General features: G+C 32.5%; 4 protein-coding genes across 10 annotated transcripts in view; 2 read left to right on the top strand and 2 right to left on the bottom strand.

Moving 5' to 3' along the window:
- Nucleotides 1-2,410: 2,410 nt before the first annotated feature.
- Nucleotides 2,411-6,434, bottom strand: LOC105454673 (WD repeat-containing protein 43). 2 transcript variants are annotated; one of them, XM_011697480.1, is made up of 7 exons: nt 6,320-6,434; nt 6,025-6,242; nt 5,091-5,588; nt 4,292-4,745; nt 3,830-4,136; nt 3,456-3,703; nt 2,411-3,378 (listed from the first exon to the last, which is right to left on the bottom strand). In XM_011697480.1, the coding sequence occupies exons 2-7, from the start codon at nt 6,220-6,222 to the stop codon at nt 3,206-3,208; spliced, it is 1,878 nt and encodes a 625-aa protein (XP_011695782.1). In that variant the 5' UTR covers nt 6,223-6,242; nt 6,320-6,434; the 3' UTR covers nt 2,411-3,205. The 2 variants fall into 2 exon arrangements, with proteins under 2 accessions (XP_011695782.1, XP_011695781.1); XM_011697479.1 differs by having other exon boundaries at nt 6,025-6,434.
- Nucleotides 6,435-7,209: 775 nt separating this feature from the next.
- On the top strand, nt 7,210-9,420 carry LOC105454672 (ubiquitin domain-containing protein UBFD1-like). 3 transcript variants are annotated; one of them, XM_011697476.1, is made up of 5 exons: nt 7,210-7,312; nt 7,867-8,238; nt 8,349-8,539; nt 8,649-8,837; nt 8,942-9,420. In XM_011697476.1, exons 1-5 carry the CDS (start codon nt 7,300-7,302, stop codon nt 9,050-9,052), a joined length of 876 nt encoding a protein of 291 aa, XP_011695778.1. In that variant the 5' UTR covers nt 7,210-7,299; the 3' UTR covers nt 9,053-9,420. The 3 variants fall into 3 exon arrangements, with proteins under 3 accessions (XP_011695778.1, XP_011695779.1, XP_011695780.1); XM_011697477.1 differs by lacking the exon at nt 7,210-7,312 and adding an exon at nt 7,319-7,597; XM_011697478.1 differs by lacking the exon at nt 7,210-7,312 and adding an exon at nt 7,625-7,784.
- Nucleotides 9,421-9,546: 126 nt separating this feature from the next.
- Nucleotides 9,547-13,450, top strand: LOC105454670. Of its 3 annotated transcripts, none has more exons than XM_011697472.1 (3): nt 9,547-11,499; nt 11,870-12,626; nt 12,726-13,450. In XM_011697472.1, the coding sequence occupies exons 2-3, from the start codon at nt 11,871-11,873 to the stop codon at nt 12,939-12,941; spliced, it is 972 nt and encodes a 323-aa protein (XP_011695774.1). In that variant the 5' UTR covers nt 9,547-11,499; nt 11,870; the 3' UTR covers nt 12,942-13,450. The 3 variants fall into 3 exon arrangements, with proteins under 3 accessions (XP_011695774.1, XP_011695773.1, XP_011695772.1); XM_011697471.1 differs by having other exon boundaries at nt 11,622-12,626; XM_011697470.1 differs by having other exon boundaries at nt 9,547-12,626.
- Nucleotides 13,451-13,492: 42 nt separating this feature from the next.
- LOC105454671 (WW domain-binding protein 2) overlaps nt 13,493-16,431 on the bottom strand; it is a 4,616-nt gene continuing 1,677 nt past the window's right edge. The window contains exons 4-6 of one of the 2 annotated variants that reach the window (XM_011697475.1): nt 15,860-16,021; nt 14,360-14,445; nt 13,493-13,912 (exon numbers count right to left, since the gene is read on the bottom strand). In XM_011697475.1, coding sequence (XP_011695777.1) covers nt 13,877-13,912; nt 14,360-14,445; nt 15,860-16,021 — 284 coding nt within the window. In that variant the 3' untranslated portion in view covers nt 13,493-13,876. Of the gene's footprint in view, nt 13,913-14,359; nt 14,446-15,346; nt 16,022-16,431 lie in introns of those variants that run through there. The other variant, XM_011697473.1, reaches the window with a different exon arrangement.

The following is a 16,431-nucleotide window of genomic DNA, read 5'->3' as shown; positions in this document are numbered from 1 at the left end:
TAAATTTAAAGAAAAATTTTTCTCAGAGATGCATTTATGAAGATAAATAAAATTTGGAAATTTATTTTTCTTTATAAATGTCCAATATAGAATTCTACATTTATAATTATAATTTTGTAATGTCGCATTGTTAATTATACTGGATGGGTAAATTATATACGTAGATGTCAACTATAAAAATTCGTAACAAAAATTGCTTCGTTAACAAATTTCGTTAGTTGTTATCTTAATATTTTTTACTTTACTTCGAATGACTAATGCGATAACAATTAATTAACACGATACCTATATTCTCTGGGATAAAATTTCTACGCGTAAACATGATTATACATTAATAATAAAAAAAGTGAGCCGCTTTCTCGGCTTCGCAATTGCAACGCTTTTTTTATCAGTCGCGATATATAAGGTGTCTCAGGTTCATCTCATTCTTTTCTTGTTTATTACACATTCCTTTAAGAATCTATTTTAACAAAAATGCCAAGAGAACAATAATCTTTTAATTTTAAATATATCTATAGATTTTTACGAATCATATTTTTTTTCGATAAGTTATGAAATGCACAAAAATGATATAGTACGTATTATATCCATCTTATATAAAACACCTTTTCTCCAAGAAATTAAAGGTATATAAATAACATCTTTTCAAAAGCTATATTACATTTATTACTTAAGTATTCTCCACAGTTTGTTGCTAACCGTACACAATAAATATAATAAATTCTAAGCAGAAAATAATTTTAATACAATGTAAAGATATAAAATAAAGATAAGAGAGGAGAATACTTAAGTAGAAAGAGAATTCTTTATTAGTTCACTGTTATCTTTTATTTATAAAATAATTACAAATAGCACAAAATCAATAATAGCAATAATTATAAATAATTATTGTACAGATCACTAATTAATTGTAACAATTAATGATTAGTAACCTACTCGACTAAAACAATCGCTACTGTTAACAAATGTGAATTATCAATTTAGTAAGTTATAAACACGTCACACAAGACGGAGATATTTTGCATTTGAGATATCCAGCGTTTTGTAGGTGTGTCGTAGATACTTGAAACGACACGCGACCACGATTTATCACAAGGCCAGCCGGTCTTTTAAAGTTTATCGAATTTATTTAGCCTTCAAGAGATTTGATAATTTTAAATAACAATTTATATGTGATAACACATAAATTTCCACTCACAGCTTGAAAACGTAGACATTATATGTATATTTGTACTTTTCCATCATGTAAGTTAATCTGTTGTTAATGGTACAAAGAAGACGATTCTACATATAAGGAAACAAAAAACAAAATTTATTAGAATATAAAACTTGTTTATTTTCTAAAAGAGAAATATATTGCTTTCGTTTTCGAAAAAACAGAATAAAATATTAAAATTGATCGCTCTTATGGCACAGTATTTTCTAAAGTTATGCTAAGCTTAAATTGAGAAAACATTATATAGGACATATATAAAAATACTAATAATTAAGATATGAATCATTAATGGCTACTTACTGCATTTTTTATTTAATATTGTGTATGTGTATTCTTATCGTCAAAAAAAAATTTTTATTTTAAAAATCACGATATAAAAAATTTTCAAAAAAAATTTTTATTTTAAAAATCAACTGATATAAAAAATTAAAAAAAAATTTTTACTTCAAAAATCATGTTGTGTATGTGTATTCTTATCGTCAATGAACTTAAATAGCTTAATTAAATAATCATAGCAAACATTTATAAAATGGATTTCTTTAAAATGTTTTCAAAGTAAATGGCATTTTGTTCTCAGCATTAAATGATAAAACTTGTTAATTATTTCAATAGTTATATATATAATGAATTGAATTACAACATATCAGGCTATATTATCTTCGTATTTCATAGTTTTTTGTCATAAACTTGACGGAAACTTATATAATGTTACTTTTCTTGTAAGTATAAGGTATGTACTTACTCCCGAGAAAGTGCGCTGTACAACGGGTGGCCTACACACAGGCGCTCGCCGTACTAATGGCGCGTGCACACCGTGTGCAATTGTGCGGCGCGGCAGCATCGCCACAATTACATTTCAAAGTATGAAATAATATAAAATATTTTAGTGAACTCTTTAAATATCAACGAAATTTCACGAGATATCGCGTCACACGCATTTCGCATATTATGGGCGATGCGTATAAATCTTACTCGCGCAAAGAAAAAATATTTTTATTTTACATCACTAATTTTTATATTTAAATCTAACATTATTGTATATATGTATAGAACAAGTTAATGACGAATTAACAAGAAGAGATGTGAAAACACTCGTATTACTTATTTATTATCCGTATATAATTATGTTTGTATATTTATCTTGAAAAATATTGGCTATACAAGGATGGCTGTTATAAATAAATGATAAAAAGCTTAGCTTTCATGATTACTTTACTAAATTATGCTATATATTTGGTTTTTTTTCTTCCAAATCTTCACATAATAGTAAAAATAAATGTCTCAAGAAGCAAAGGGTATTATTTTTTACAGCACCACCTTCGTTACATCATTTCTTTCCGTCTTTCAGCAAGAATGACTTCGTGGTAATAGAATAACTTCATTGTAGTAATAATCAAAATTTTATATAGAAAATAAAAGTAATTATAGAACGTTCCACGTCAAATGTCTGGACAAGATTAATTAAGTCGAAAGATGTCCAAAGGCTTGAAATTTTTGTTTTCCTATGTAATTTAAAAAACATACTCTTGAAAAATTCAACAGCCGTTTTTCGAGTCACTCATAAACAATCCGTCAGTCAGATTTTCGGAATTCAAAATGACGGCAGTTGGTGTGCCATTAACAAAATTCGTTCAGATTTTCAGATTTTCATGGAAATCAAATTTCGGACCACCTGATCCATGAATTAAATGTTTTGAGTAAGTTTTTCAAGTACTCCAAGTCGTCATATTGAACCGACCATCTTGAACTTGTCGTAAGACCATGTTTTTTCTTCAACTACATATAAAAACGAAAATTTTAAGTCCCCGAAGGTCTTATTTCAACTTAACAAATTTTGCCCAAATACTTGCTCCACTTAGACATAGAACATCTTCTATTATATTTAATTAATATTTTTTATACTATAATTATCTCTTTTTTATGTAATCTATTTTAATAAAATTAATAGTTATAGACAAGTCATTCTATTACCAACCAACTTTACTGATTTCAGCTATGTATAGAATCATTATCGCCCACATAATCATCTTCATATTTGATGCTTCTGTTGTCCTCTTCATCTTGCTCATCTCGCACATCTTGATCAGACATCTCTTCCCAATTGTCATCGGATTCGCTGCTTAAGTCAACATCGTCTTTATCGGCACCTTCATCCGACGAATCTACGTACATTTTTGATAACGTGGCTTAATATGTCAAATTCGATAAAATTTTAAAAATATTGGTATGTCATATCAACCTGGATCTTGATAAACAAGCAAACTCTCTTCAGTTATATCCTTGTTGTGTTCCTCATTAGCCTGAGCTATTTGTCCTGTTATAAGAGAAACTCTGCCTTTTAGTCTTTGTACAGCCGTTAGAAGCGCTAATTTCGCGTCGATAAAACTTAGAATAGGGCTGAGTATCTCCGCGATATCTGGTCGCGACATCAAGTGCGCTGCATGAGTCATTATCAAAGTTTGCAACCACATTACTGCAATTTTACTCCTAAACAGAGATAAAATAATTAGTCTTTAAAAAATTACACGCAAATTTTAAATAGTTAAAAGAAAGCAAAATTTAAAAAATCTATAAATGAAACAATATATGTGTGTTAAAAATGTAATTACGTACGCATATGTTTTGCCTTGCAGCATAACAATTAATTCTTTAAGCAATGGCGTAATTGCTTGCACTGGCAATTTTGCGATAGTATTACGAATTACAGTCTCATTTTTTGTGAACAACACTGTCGTCAAAATGGTTTTATCTTTGCTATTTAATGCTTGCATCAGTAATTGCGCCATATTCGCTCCTTTCATTGGTATCCTGCCTGGTGTATTCGCGTCTGCATTTAAACTAAGATTTTCCAATCTATCTTTTAAGAGTAACTGAGAACCTGAAATAGTCCTATTCCTTTTTTGTGTTGGAACTCCTATTCCTGCAATATTATGACATTCTTATTTTATTTTTCTATCGTTTTTCCATCGTTGATTAACACATTGAAAATTCAACAACCAATTATTTTCGATATTTTCATTAATGGACTACAAGAAGAAAAAGAGAAGATACGTAATGATACGGAATTATTGTTACCTGGTGCAAGATATTCAACATCTTCTTCTATTGCGGTAGGTTTTATTTTAGAAATTGTCTCTTCTTTCCTTTCTTTTGATTTTTTTGTATCCAATCTTTCTGATCTGATTAAACATTGTACCTTGTCCGAAAAGTCGGGAATAACTTTTTCGAATGTCAAGTTCAAATAACTACCGTATGCCAGTAATAGTTTTTCATCTTCAGTTAAGTGACCTGCTAAAATTGGAATCTGTTGAACAGTTTCCTTCTGACTGACATCTGCCGCTACCGCAATGTTAAGAGATGGTTTCAATGGTTTGGTATGACCATTTGGCTGATACTTGAACAATTGTGCTTGACCCGATTGCGTAGTAACCAATACGACGACCTGCAATTCTTCCGCAACAAGTATCGAGACGGATGTAGCCTCGTCTTGCATGGCTAGCGTTGTTATCGATGCTTTATCATTTTTATTCTAAATAGACATAAAACGAGATTATTTGTAAAACATGTATAACTTTGAATATATAAAATAATCAAACGAATAAGTTGTATGCATAGCAAGATTATGTCATATAATACAAACAAATTGCAATTATCATATGAGATAGTAAGAATGAATAAGTATTGTATTAAGACGTTATCTTTTATTGCATCTCATCTTTAGAAATAAATTTTAATTTCTAATCGTTAATTAACTATTGATATTTGTCTACAAAAATCTTTATCACAGAATTGAACTTAAGACCTTCTAACGTAATTGTGCTAGATATTATGGACCACTTGAAATATTAAAAAAATGAGAGGAAACGCAACGTACTTTGTCTAATGCCCATACAGAAAGATGATTGTCCGCACTAGCACCACTGATTAGATAACTAGTTGAGTTGTCTACTTGTATAGTATGAAGAAAAGTGACATGATTAGCATGTCCAGTAAATGTGCGAATCAATTGCTTCGTCGCTAAATTCCACCACTTGATTATTTTTTCCGCAGACAGCAAAGATTTTCCATTTGACAGAATTGCTAAGGCAGTGACCTTTGCCTTGCCAGATTTCCATTTACATTTTATCCCATTCTCTTGAAGATTCCATTCCACTATGTGATAATCGTTAGCAGCTGTAATTAATCCGGCGCATGCCGACCAAGCGATCGCTGTAACGGTAGAAGAATGACCGTTCTCCAATGTAGCACTGACAGATGCAGCTGCTACGTCGTACAGAGTGATTTTCCCATTCATCGAACCCATTGCTACCATGGCTTTGTGATCGATTTCTTCCGAAATTGACTTTCTTCTACGTTTTTTTCTCGGTGAAGGCTTAAAGAACATAGAAAATGTTTCATCGTTATAAATGTATTTACAATTGGGGAATAATTAAAGGCATTTCTAATATATTCGATCTAGTCATTTTTATAAAGGGCGTATTTATCCAAGTATAAAAATCTCGTGATTTTTCGCCGGAAATATTTGTATAAAATACCAACCATGTAATTTGTCTCAATGCAAAAATGAAAAATACAATATGCGTTTAACATTTAATTCCTTCTGGAAAGTTACGTGTTGATAAATTTAAAGCAGATAGATAGTACACATGGACAGGAAAAATATTGGTCTGGACAAGGATTGGAAACTATCGAGGTTTTAACATATCGACTTATACCTACGCTAAACATGTAAATAAAGTGAAAAGAAGAAAGAGAAGGTAATTAAGGTAATTTCCACGAGGGTTGGAGAGAGCACATGGCGCATTTACCGATATGTTGCCCGCCGATTGCGGGCTCACGGAGATCCATTCTATGACGCTGCAGGGTGACGATAAATGCCGATTAGGAGTGTACTCGTGCTTCAACCGGCCGCTCGCGGTCTCCCAGATCTTCAACTTGCCGTCATTACCGCAAAACGCATAATATTGACCATTCTGAGAGAAAGCGGAACGTCCTGTGCTCGCCATCTTAATTCGATAACTGTATGCTAGAAATCGCTGTGAATCTTCTTATCCCGTGAAAAACGCGTAATGCGTACGTATCCTTTTTTAAACTTAACCTTACCACTCTCTCCACGCAGCAGCTATAGCGCCTATAGCGAGCAATAGCAAGCAGCAAGTTGCAGCACGCGGCACGCGCGGCGCGATCCGCGCGATTCGTTATAGCATAGAACCGCAGCGTAATGTAGTAACGTGATTCTCCCAATTTTCCGTTTTTCCAAGTCGGTCATTCGTCGGAAGCGTCGGAAGCATGGTGGCGTGCCATTGGATGAAGAAAATTTCTTCTGTAGATAAAAAAAAAGAAAGAAAAAAGATGCCGATACAGTTTAGTAATTGCTCAAATTTAAGCAATTAGTCAATAATATAACATTAATTTTATGATTTATTAATAGATCAATGTTTTTTAGACATGTATGTACATACATTGTAATTCATATGTATTATATCTTAAGCTAATAGTTATATAATTTAATTTAAAACTGCATTTTTATAGTTACCATTCGCGTTTGATTATCCAAAGAGATGGTAAAACAGTTGGAAAAAAAAGTATTTATAGCATTATAAGTATTCATACTTATTTATAAAGCATTTATATAATAAAAATTATAATCTTAATAATGTATTATTCAAATAAATCGCAAATTTATGTCAAAAGTCGATAACATCGGCACTCTGCAATTACCTCCGGGGCCATTTGCTGGCACGAAAATTTGTCCAGGGCTAATGGTCTTTAACGGTATCTCGTCGGTGTAGACATATATGATATACATATGTATATGTATAAGTCTTATCTTTGTCTCTAAAATAAATATTTCTTAAAATAAATATTAAAATATACAATTTTCACCTCTTCTACATGTATGCACATTCATGTATATAAATGCGATTTAATAGAGCTGATATCCACGCTTCGAGAGTATATAATATATAGATTCAAAAATTCGAAAGTCATTCCGAAGAACGCGTGCGTCACCGTCGATATCGCGATGCGTAACGCTCTCTGCGATAATTTTGATTGGTCAACGGAACGGAACACGGTTCAACATGGAGTACGTCGGTACGTGCTGAATCCTGTTTATTTTTCGTACTTTCTGTAAAAATTTTCAATGTTCGGTTACTCTTTATACCACCCGCTTTACCACCTTTCCTTTCAATCGCGCGAGAAATCCGATCGGCTGACGGGTGGACATTTCGTCCATTCATTTAATTGAAACCCCCTATTGCGGTGTGTGTTTGTGTATGTCAGAAGATAATTTTGTGACGTTGATGCTCGTCCTTATCGCAAGCTTCTAAGCGTTCTAAGCGTGCATTTACGGATTATCTTCGATTCCGATGCACCGACGTACGTTTCCGCTGTTTTTCACTTCCGAAATATACATGTATCTCCCGCAAAAGGGATGTAGCTCGAAACGTTAACCTTTCACCGGTTAACCGATCTCTCGATTTACACCCGTGTCCGGATATCGCACGACAAATATCGAAATAATTCGATTAACTTTAGTTTCCAAGATAGATTATCGTACGCGATCGTGCGTAATCAACAATGTTCTTACGGGGATAAATTTAGGGCTCTTGCCGATTGTCATGTTGACGTGATTTTTATCTTTCTAGATACTGTAAAGGGCGACAATGACAGCTGTTGCAACTCGTCCCCCTGTCCGGAACTCGCGTCGAGTCCAAAGTCTATTGAAAATTCAGCGACAGACACAAAAGAATCTACGATGGAATGCGAAAACAATGTCGACAACTTGCAGGATGCCGCCGCAACTACCTTGCAAGAATCATCCACAGTAGAGAATATAGACTTTACAGTGATTTACAACAAACAGAAGATTAGTGTAAATTTTCCTTTAGATGGCACAGTTGCCGAATTAAAGAAACATTTGCAAAAAATTATCTCAGTACCACAAGCGATGCAGAAAGTTATGTTCAAAGGATTAGCCAAAGACGATCAGACTCTTAGAAACTTGGGAGTCACGAAAGGTAATAATCAGTCGAGGTATACTTACTTTGAAAGTGCATGTCTTGTAATTGTATAAGCATATTCTATTTACTTTTTGTGATTAACAAAATTATTAACTTGCTTCATCAAGGTGCCAAAGTCATGATAGTTGGATCAAAGTTAGATGACGTATTGGCTGTGTCAATCCCAACGAAACAAGACCTCATTGATGAGGCTGTTTCTTCGGTGAGCAAAGAACCTCTTTCACAACAAAAAGTTCATAGAAAAGTTTTAGATAAAGGTATTCCGGAGGACGTGATGCCAGGAATACTAGATAGCAAGGTATAATCTGTACAAGTTCATGTTTTATACACACACGCACACACGTACACATACATACAGTGAGATGAAACCTATTCTGTTGTAACTAATTTTGCAATTAATTGTATAGGAACCTTTGCCTGAATTCCCATTAGCTGGAATGTTAAACAAGTCTGGTGGAAAAGTCAGACTAACATTTAAATTAGAACAAGATCAGCTTTGGATCGGCACGAAAGAAAGAACAGACAAAATACCTATGAATTCGATAAAAGGTGTCCACAGTGAACCTATTCACGATCATCCTGAATATCATATTATGGTATGGATATTGCTTAGCTCATCAGATATCGCTGTAAATTCTATATTCATCATTGAGTATTCTAACAATAATCTTTAATCTTAAATTTACATTAATATTTACAGGCAATACAATTAGGCACTACGGAAGCATCGAGATATTGGGTATATTGGGTCCCTGCGCAGTACATATCTGCTATTAAGGACGCCATTCTTGGCAAATGGTGTTACTTCTGATTGATAATCGCTGGAAATTTTGATTTCTGTAAATTTCTTAATCGGGTGTAAACTGATACAAACACTGCTGTTACATTGACATAAAAACTGTCAGCTAGTCACACACATTTCTAACAGTAAGTAATAATTTATTTTGAGTTGCACTATCGCGAAGAATACCCAATAAACGTAGTCTGTCCCGTTACAAAAACAATTTAAGTGACTAGTCTTGATTTATTGGGGAAAAAAGAATGTAATCACTATGCCAAATGTTTTATATTTTCATAGTCCAGATTTAAGTGTATACCCTGAATTTTTTACATTGCTGAAAGTAAGATAGACAGAGAACTGTGATTAGTGGAACTTCCATAATTAATAATGTGTTGTGATAATATTGTGTATTTTACGTATATGATTTTTAAAAATTCTTTTTCTTTTTATTTTCTTCAAATGTATCTACAAATTTATTGAAATCTACAAAACTGTTTTATTAAAAAAAAAAAATATATATATATATATATATATATATATATATATATAATATTCAGTTCGATTTGTTGCAATAAAAATGTCATTTTGAGCATTTTGATGTGGATATTATAGTCAAGAATTTTAATTTGATTTAATATATTATTGATGTACTACTTTATAAAACTTTATATTAACGGAGCAAGTTTTATAAAACTCTATGAAAATTATACGTCAATTAACCCTTTCGCTGCAAAGAGCATACGTTTATGCCTTTAACAAGTGAGCGATTATTTGACCGATTATAAGACTGTCTATATTTCTATTCCCTCCAGCTTTTGATACTAATAATAAAAAAGTTATATACCAATATCTATGATTAGGTAATCATGGGCAAATTAAAAAAAACATTTCGAAAAACTATATTAAAATGTTTATAACTTCATCTTTATCACTCATAAAAAATTCCTATTAGCGTTGCTTGCGCCAGAAATATTTGCTTTCTACACACGAGCGCTTTTTGTTACGAGCGCATCGTAGCGAAAGGGTTGAAGTAACATAATATTGCATTTACAAGGAAACTTTTGAAGTGATCAATTTCGATGCAATTTACGATTTGTAATTATTCATTTACACATTTTTTTTTACATAACTTTCAGTTTACCGAATTTAATAATCACATATATGTCTATACACATTTACACATTATTCAAAAACTGTACGAGATCTATTTGTACATGTTAAGTTTTATCAAAGTTTTATTTTTTGTTGTAACTTTCTGCAACAAAGAAGAAACACACACATCTTTTTTGCGTAATATTAATATGGACTACAGCACATTATATCGCTATTGAACAAAGTTACAGTTCTTGTAAACAAGAAATGGATTGGATAATTTTACATTTCAGTAACATTACACTCGATAGCAGAATAACAACGAATTTCGAGCTAAATAAAATAACAAAATCCGTTCAATTTTTTGTGATTGGCCTAATAGTAAAAATAATTTGTAAAAAAGGTCAAAACGAGTCCATTACTATATCACGGTCTGTAAGAATTATGCATAAAAGATTCATATACATTCTTTAGCGTTGTAACTGCTGTAAATTAGGTTTTATACCGTTTGAATCGTGTAATCGCAAGAATAAAATAAATCAAAATTTCTAGTAATTCCTACGATACAGTTAATAACTGTCGAGAAATCTACTTCAGAAGTCAGTTTGAATGAGACTTGTACATTAGTTGTGTGATTTGATAAAATAAATACTTCTGAGATTTTTGTTTTTTAATGCTTAATTATTTTAATCGTAGTTCTATCCAATCAAGTAGAAATGTTGCGAAGTAAATGACGAAGTAATTATCAAATCTGTGTAATATATATTCTATCATATATGGAAAAACTTTTCTAAGCGTACACGTCATAATGCAAGCTGTTCTTTTAACGGAAATAGAAGAACACATCTGTTGAACATACGATGCAGGAAACATCTTGTTAAAGTACTTGGCCGCGACTAAAACAGACTCACTCACTCTCTCTCTCTCTCTCTCTCTCTCTCTCTCTCTCTCTCTCTTTCTCTCTCCCATTCGTAAGGCAGATGTGAATGCCATTGGAAGGAGAATCCCCACCAACTGGGAGAGATGAAAGTTTCCGTCGTATAATCGATAGTAGCTCTCTGCTCTGCAGCTCTCACAAGTCTTACAGTACGCGTATGTAGCTCAAGGACAAGCGAGGTGTTGCGTGTACAAGAGTGTAAATATGAGCTGTATTATATTTATCATCATGTATATTATTTGTATTTTAAACCGGTGAGATTTGTCTTTGCACAAAGATTGCTGCACCAGGCTGAATCGTGAGAAATAACATAGCAAAATATTGTGTGGCAATAATCTTTTCTGGCAATGTAAACACAACAACCAAACCACGTTGAGATCTAAATAAAGCAAATGATTCATATCTGTACAAATATATATACGCATTTGCTGGGGCAATGATAACAAATGTAAGTATCGACGCGCAGTGTCGCAATACATCATAAGCGATTACTTATATTAATACGAAATACAAATGGCAGTGCTATTATAATAATTATCATCATAGTAATTGCTGTTAATATATTGTTAGAACCAATTGAAATTATAATGCAAAGCGATACCGTGTGATACAAGAGTGAAAGAGTGGAATTTTGGAAACATGAATTACACACTGCATTCTGCATATGTCAAAACGAAAAATAAATTTAACTTTTATCTACGTCAATAGAGTATAAACGCAAATAACTCGTAACTTTTCCATGAACGAAATGAAAAGCGGAAATGAACGGATGATAAATTAATCATTTAAGGATTTATCTACCATTATTCTTACTCTAGAATGGCAGCGACAGAGAATAATGAAGAATTTATTGAAAAAGCATTTCTTAAGTTAACTGAAAATTATATTCAACACGGGGCTGTGATAAACGATTTACAATCCATTACTATGACTGCTAATGCAGAAAGTGCCAAGAATCGTAGCTTTGCAACGCGTTCAAAAAAATTGCTGGTGATACTATTCGTGCCATTTTTTTATGGCATATTTAATAGATATTTTTACACTAATATAATGAAGAGTTTTCAAGGGACTCGATGCTTACTGCCGAATAATTATCTCGTATGGGAATTCACGAGACCGATAACGAATTGCGATTATTGTCGCGATGTCGAAGCGCCATTAATCTTGCCGAATTTGACCAAAGAGGAATTTCGCTTTTATTCATATTCGTCCCGACCTATGATAATAAAGAATGCAGCTTACAATTGGCCTGCGCGTAGAGAATTTACTCTCGAGTTCTTTCGGAATTTGTACGAGCGTATCGAAGGTGCCTACGAGTCGGTAGAGGAGGAATGCCAGTTTTTGCACTTTAAGAGTAACTTTGCGAATCTGCGCGAGGTATTTGCGATGAGCGAAGATCGAGCGTTACATCGAGAGGGCGAAGATCCCTGGTACGTCGGCTGGAAAAATTGCCATCCACAGATTCTAGATGCTATGAAGCGATTTTACAACGTACCTCACTTTTTGCCGGATGACGCGGAAATTCCGTACAGCAATTACATTTTCATAGGCTACGAGGAAGGTGCCGTTATGCACGTGAGTGTTTTATAGCCGGACGATCGCAATCATTTGCGTGAGTTGTACATTGCACAAGAGGATCATCAATACATCTTTCTGACTTTTTTTCTTTTCTAGTTGGATTACATATCGAGACTCATGTGGCAAGCTCAGGTAATAGGTAGCAAAACGTGGACCGTGGCTCCAACGCCGGAGTGCGATAGCGAATGTAAATCTTTTAAATTTTCCGTCAATGTCACGGATGTTGTACTGTTGGATACGCGGATTTGGTATCACAGTACTCACATTGAAAATGGAAATCTTAGTTTAACAGTCACCTCCGAGTACGGGTAGACTACTTTTAAAGCCTTTTTTTTTTACACATTCCAGAGCATAATCTATAATGTACAAAAATTGCTTGGATAGGATTCTAGGCAGTTATTTTTTTATCTTTTTGCAAATGTCGATTGGAGAAATTGGCTACAATATATGCCATTTCATATCGAGTGTGTCGTTATTCGATGTTTTTGTTTTAACATCTTTTGTTTAGCTCAATGAATAAAATTATAAAATATTGTTAAGTAGGAACATTTAACACATTTTCAATGAATAATTATAATATGAGCCCATATAAGAATATATTATCGCGAATATATTGTGATATAAAACTACCTTTTATTGAATATCATAAGTAGAGATTATATCCCATGTTCTAACCATTAGAGAAATATATTTCACAAAAGTGTATTTAAAAGTTGATCGATCAATCTTTGTTTTTATACTTGACCAATGCATTGCTCATGGTGTCATAATTGATATATTGTGTATTTTTGTAACTTTCAATAAAGACTTAAAGATACATATTCATTTATAGCAAATTCATGGTCATACAAATCGTTTACGTATTTACATGTGTGTCAAACATTTATTCCGTAATTATATAGACTCGTGTGAAACACAACAATACAATCGTTTTCAAGAAGTAACATGTACATAAGAAATTATTGTTAATACTCGCGTTAATACGTAGCAGTATTGTTGCAAATGCATGCAGTAATACCTGTATAACCTGTGCTTTAACATTGCAGTAACGCGCTTAGCTGTAACGAGAGAAATCTAGTGCACCTTCAACCATCATCTTGAACCTAATGTACAGATTCAAGAGTTGCTATGTAACAAACGACAGTTTGCTACGTTAAATGCGCGACAGCATACAAATTTGCAGTATTCGCCTAAAGTGGAATGCATACCGATTGCACTATAATTCGCTTGTGTAACCCGATATATTTTCACTGATATTTCTTTGTGTATGCTGGTGGACTCTCCTGAAATATATCATACGACAAAATTTATCATAAACATTTATAATTCTGCATATAATACATACATGTATTCAAAGTTACTATTTCAAATATACACTATTTCGTATAGTATATATGAAATTTGCTCTCTATCTCTATGTCAGGAGAACGAGAGATGTTCTATTCTCGATATAAATATAGGTACATTTGGTCGCCACGTTGTGTGGCATAGATAAGATAATGTATATTATCGCGATAAACATACAATATAAATGGAGTTATCGAATGAGATGGACTATCTTGTTTTATATCAAGTCAAAGAATGAAGAAAATATTTCTAGAAAAAGCATTTTTTTCAGACTAAAAAAATACAAATATATAAAATAAACATTTTATATATTTTGAAATATCGCAGATATAAACTTTTGGACATCACTATAAATATTTTACATGTAATTAAAATATACTTACATAATATTCTGGCGGTGGAACATAAGCGCATTGAGGTCTATTAGGATCATAATATGCGCTCTGCGCAGCTTCAGCAGCCTTTGCATCTGATAAAAAAAAAAAAAAACGATAATGTGGAATAATATTTTTAAACACAAGTTCAAAATAAGATATCACATTATTACCGCATCAAATTTTAACGACACAGTTTTAACTAAAGCGTTTTTGGAAAGCGCGATTTTCTTAACGAAAATGTTTATAACACATTTTTAAATTATAACAAAAATAATGCCTCATACATCAACTTTGGAGATGCAAATAAATAATAATATTATTAAAACTTATTTTAAGATTCATAAATATGCATAATAGATTTTATATAAAAATTGAAAAATTGCAATAAATGATTATTTTTTATAAAATTTATATGTTAAAACAAAAGTCAAATTGTCAGCAATTATATCGTTGAAATTTAATGGTAATAAATTACACTATATTTTTAACATTTTATTAGTATCAATATTAATATTAATGAAGTACATACAAACATAATTTCTATTTGATGTTTTGAATTTATTTTGTTCTGGCATAATTTTGTATTCAAATTTTAACCAGTATTTAATTAAATGTAAATCGTGTGATGAACGATTAAGATATTTGTATATCCACTCGTGTATATGTGAAAAATAATTATTTATTATTAAATATTTAAAATGCACAATATAAATGGATGATATAACGCGGATTAAGAACTGACTAATGCACACTTTATCGCAGTCTGCTCTATCTGCCCAAGCCGTTTACTGATCTACCGACAACTAGATAATAATTGAGTGAAGTGAAAGCCAATGCTATTTCAAATCAAGTAAGGACATCTTACGCAACCGTATTGCTTAATATTTCAAACTTTCAAGTTTAGCGGGTATCTGCGCGCGCATTAATCCTTTTAGCTATCTTTCTAGTTTAAGACGAAATTGAATTGATAGGTTTGAATAAAAACAGCAAAAATTATCTTTATTAATATTTAATTTTATATATCATCCTTATATATGCACGCGCGCGCGCGCGCGCGCGCGCGCGTATGCGTGTTTAATAGTATACGTTTAATAAATACGTATAACGTATGCTAATACCTTGTAGAATCAACGCATTATAATTCTTTGTTATATATTCAACGTGTTATATATTCGCGAAAAGCATATTTTTAGTAATTGTAAGCTATAGATATTTAGAAAAATACATATTGCACAAGCATATATATTCAAAGAATGTTTAGCACATTCTTTTGTAATTCTCTCGATGTCTGTCCATTTGTCGTAATTTATAATTTGATGATAGGTGTATACATATATATTATATATCCATACAATACTCATTAGTATTGATGTGGATATGGATAAGATCCAGGCTGCTGATTGTAAGGTCCAGGCGTATAGCCGCTTTGTGGATATGTCGAATACGGTGGTGGATTAGGCGAATAACCGCTGTAAGGCGGTTGTCCATAACCGCCGGGATACGCACCTGCATGGGACTGGCTGTTGTAATTCGGATTGGCCCATCCAGGAGTTCCTGGTTGTCCTGCTGCAGCTCCAGCGCCTTGATGTGGCGGACCACTTGCATATCCGTATCCTGATTGTATGCCAGGATACGGTGGCGGACTGTCTGTCATAAAGACTGTATTTCCTAGAAAAGAGAGAAAAGCGATTTAATATGAATTTTGTACATAATCAGCCTTTAAAAATGCTTAAAAAGTGTATTCTAAAGTGATGACAGGAATGGATCCAATTACATGGCTAATGCACAAGATTGACTACTGTTGCAAATTTTTACAATTTTAACTTCTGACATCACAACATGGCAAAGCTTACGCGCTTCTACAATGTTTTTACACCAATTATAAATGAAGATTATTAAGTCTCGTTATATAAGTTTATCACATTTTCTTAATATTATATTACTATTTAAAAAATTAAGTGTTAAAGATATATTCTAAGATTACTTAACTATTTTATATACACACGCACGCGCACGCACAATACATACAAAAGTATACATACGTACATATATGTATGTGTGTGTGTGTATATATATAT

Source organism: Wasmannia auropunctata, unplaced genomic scaffold, assembly GCF_000956235.1.
Source record: "Wasmannia auropunctata unplaced genomic scaffold, wasmannia.A_1.0 LD335976.1, whole genome shotgun sequence".
NCBI classification, from domain to species: domain Eukaryota; kingdom Metazoa; phylum Arthropoda; class Insecta; order Hymenoptera; family Formicidae; genus Wasmannia; species Wasmannia auropunctata.
This window is presented reverse-complemented; position numbering and strand designations above follow the sequence as displayed.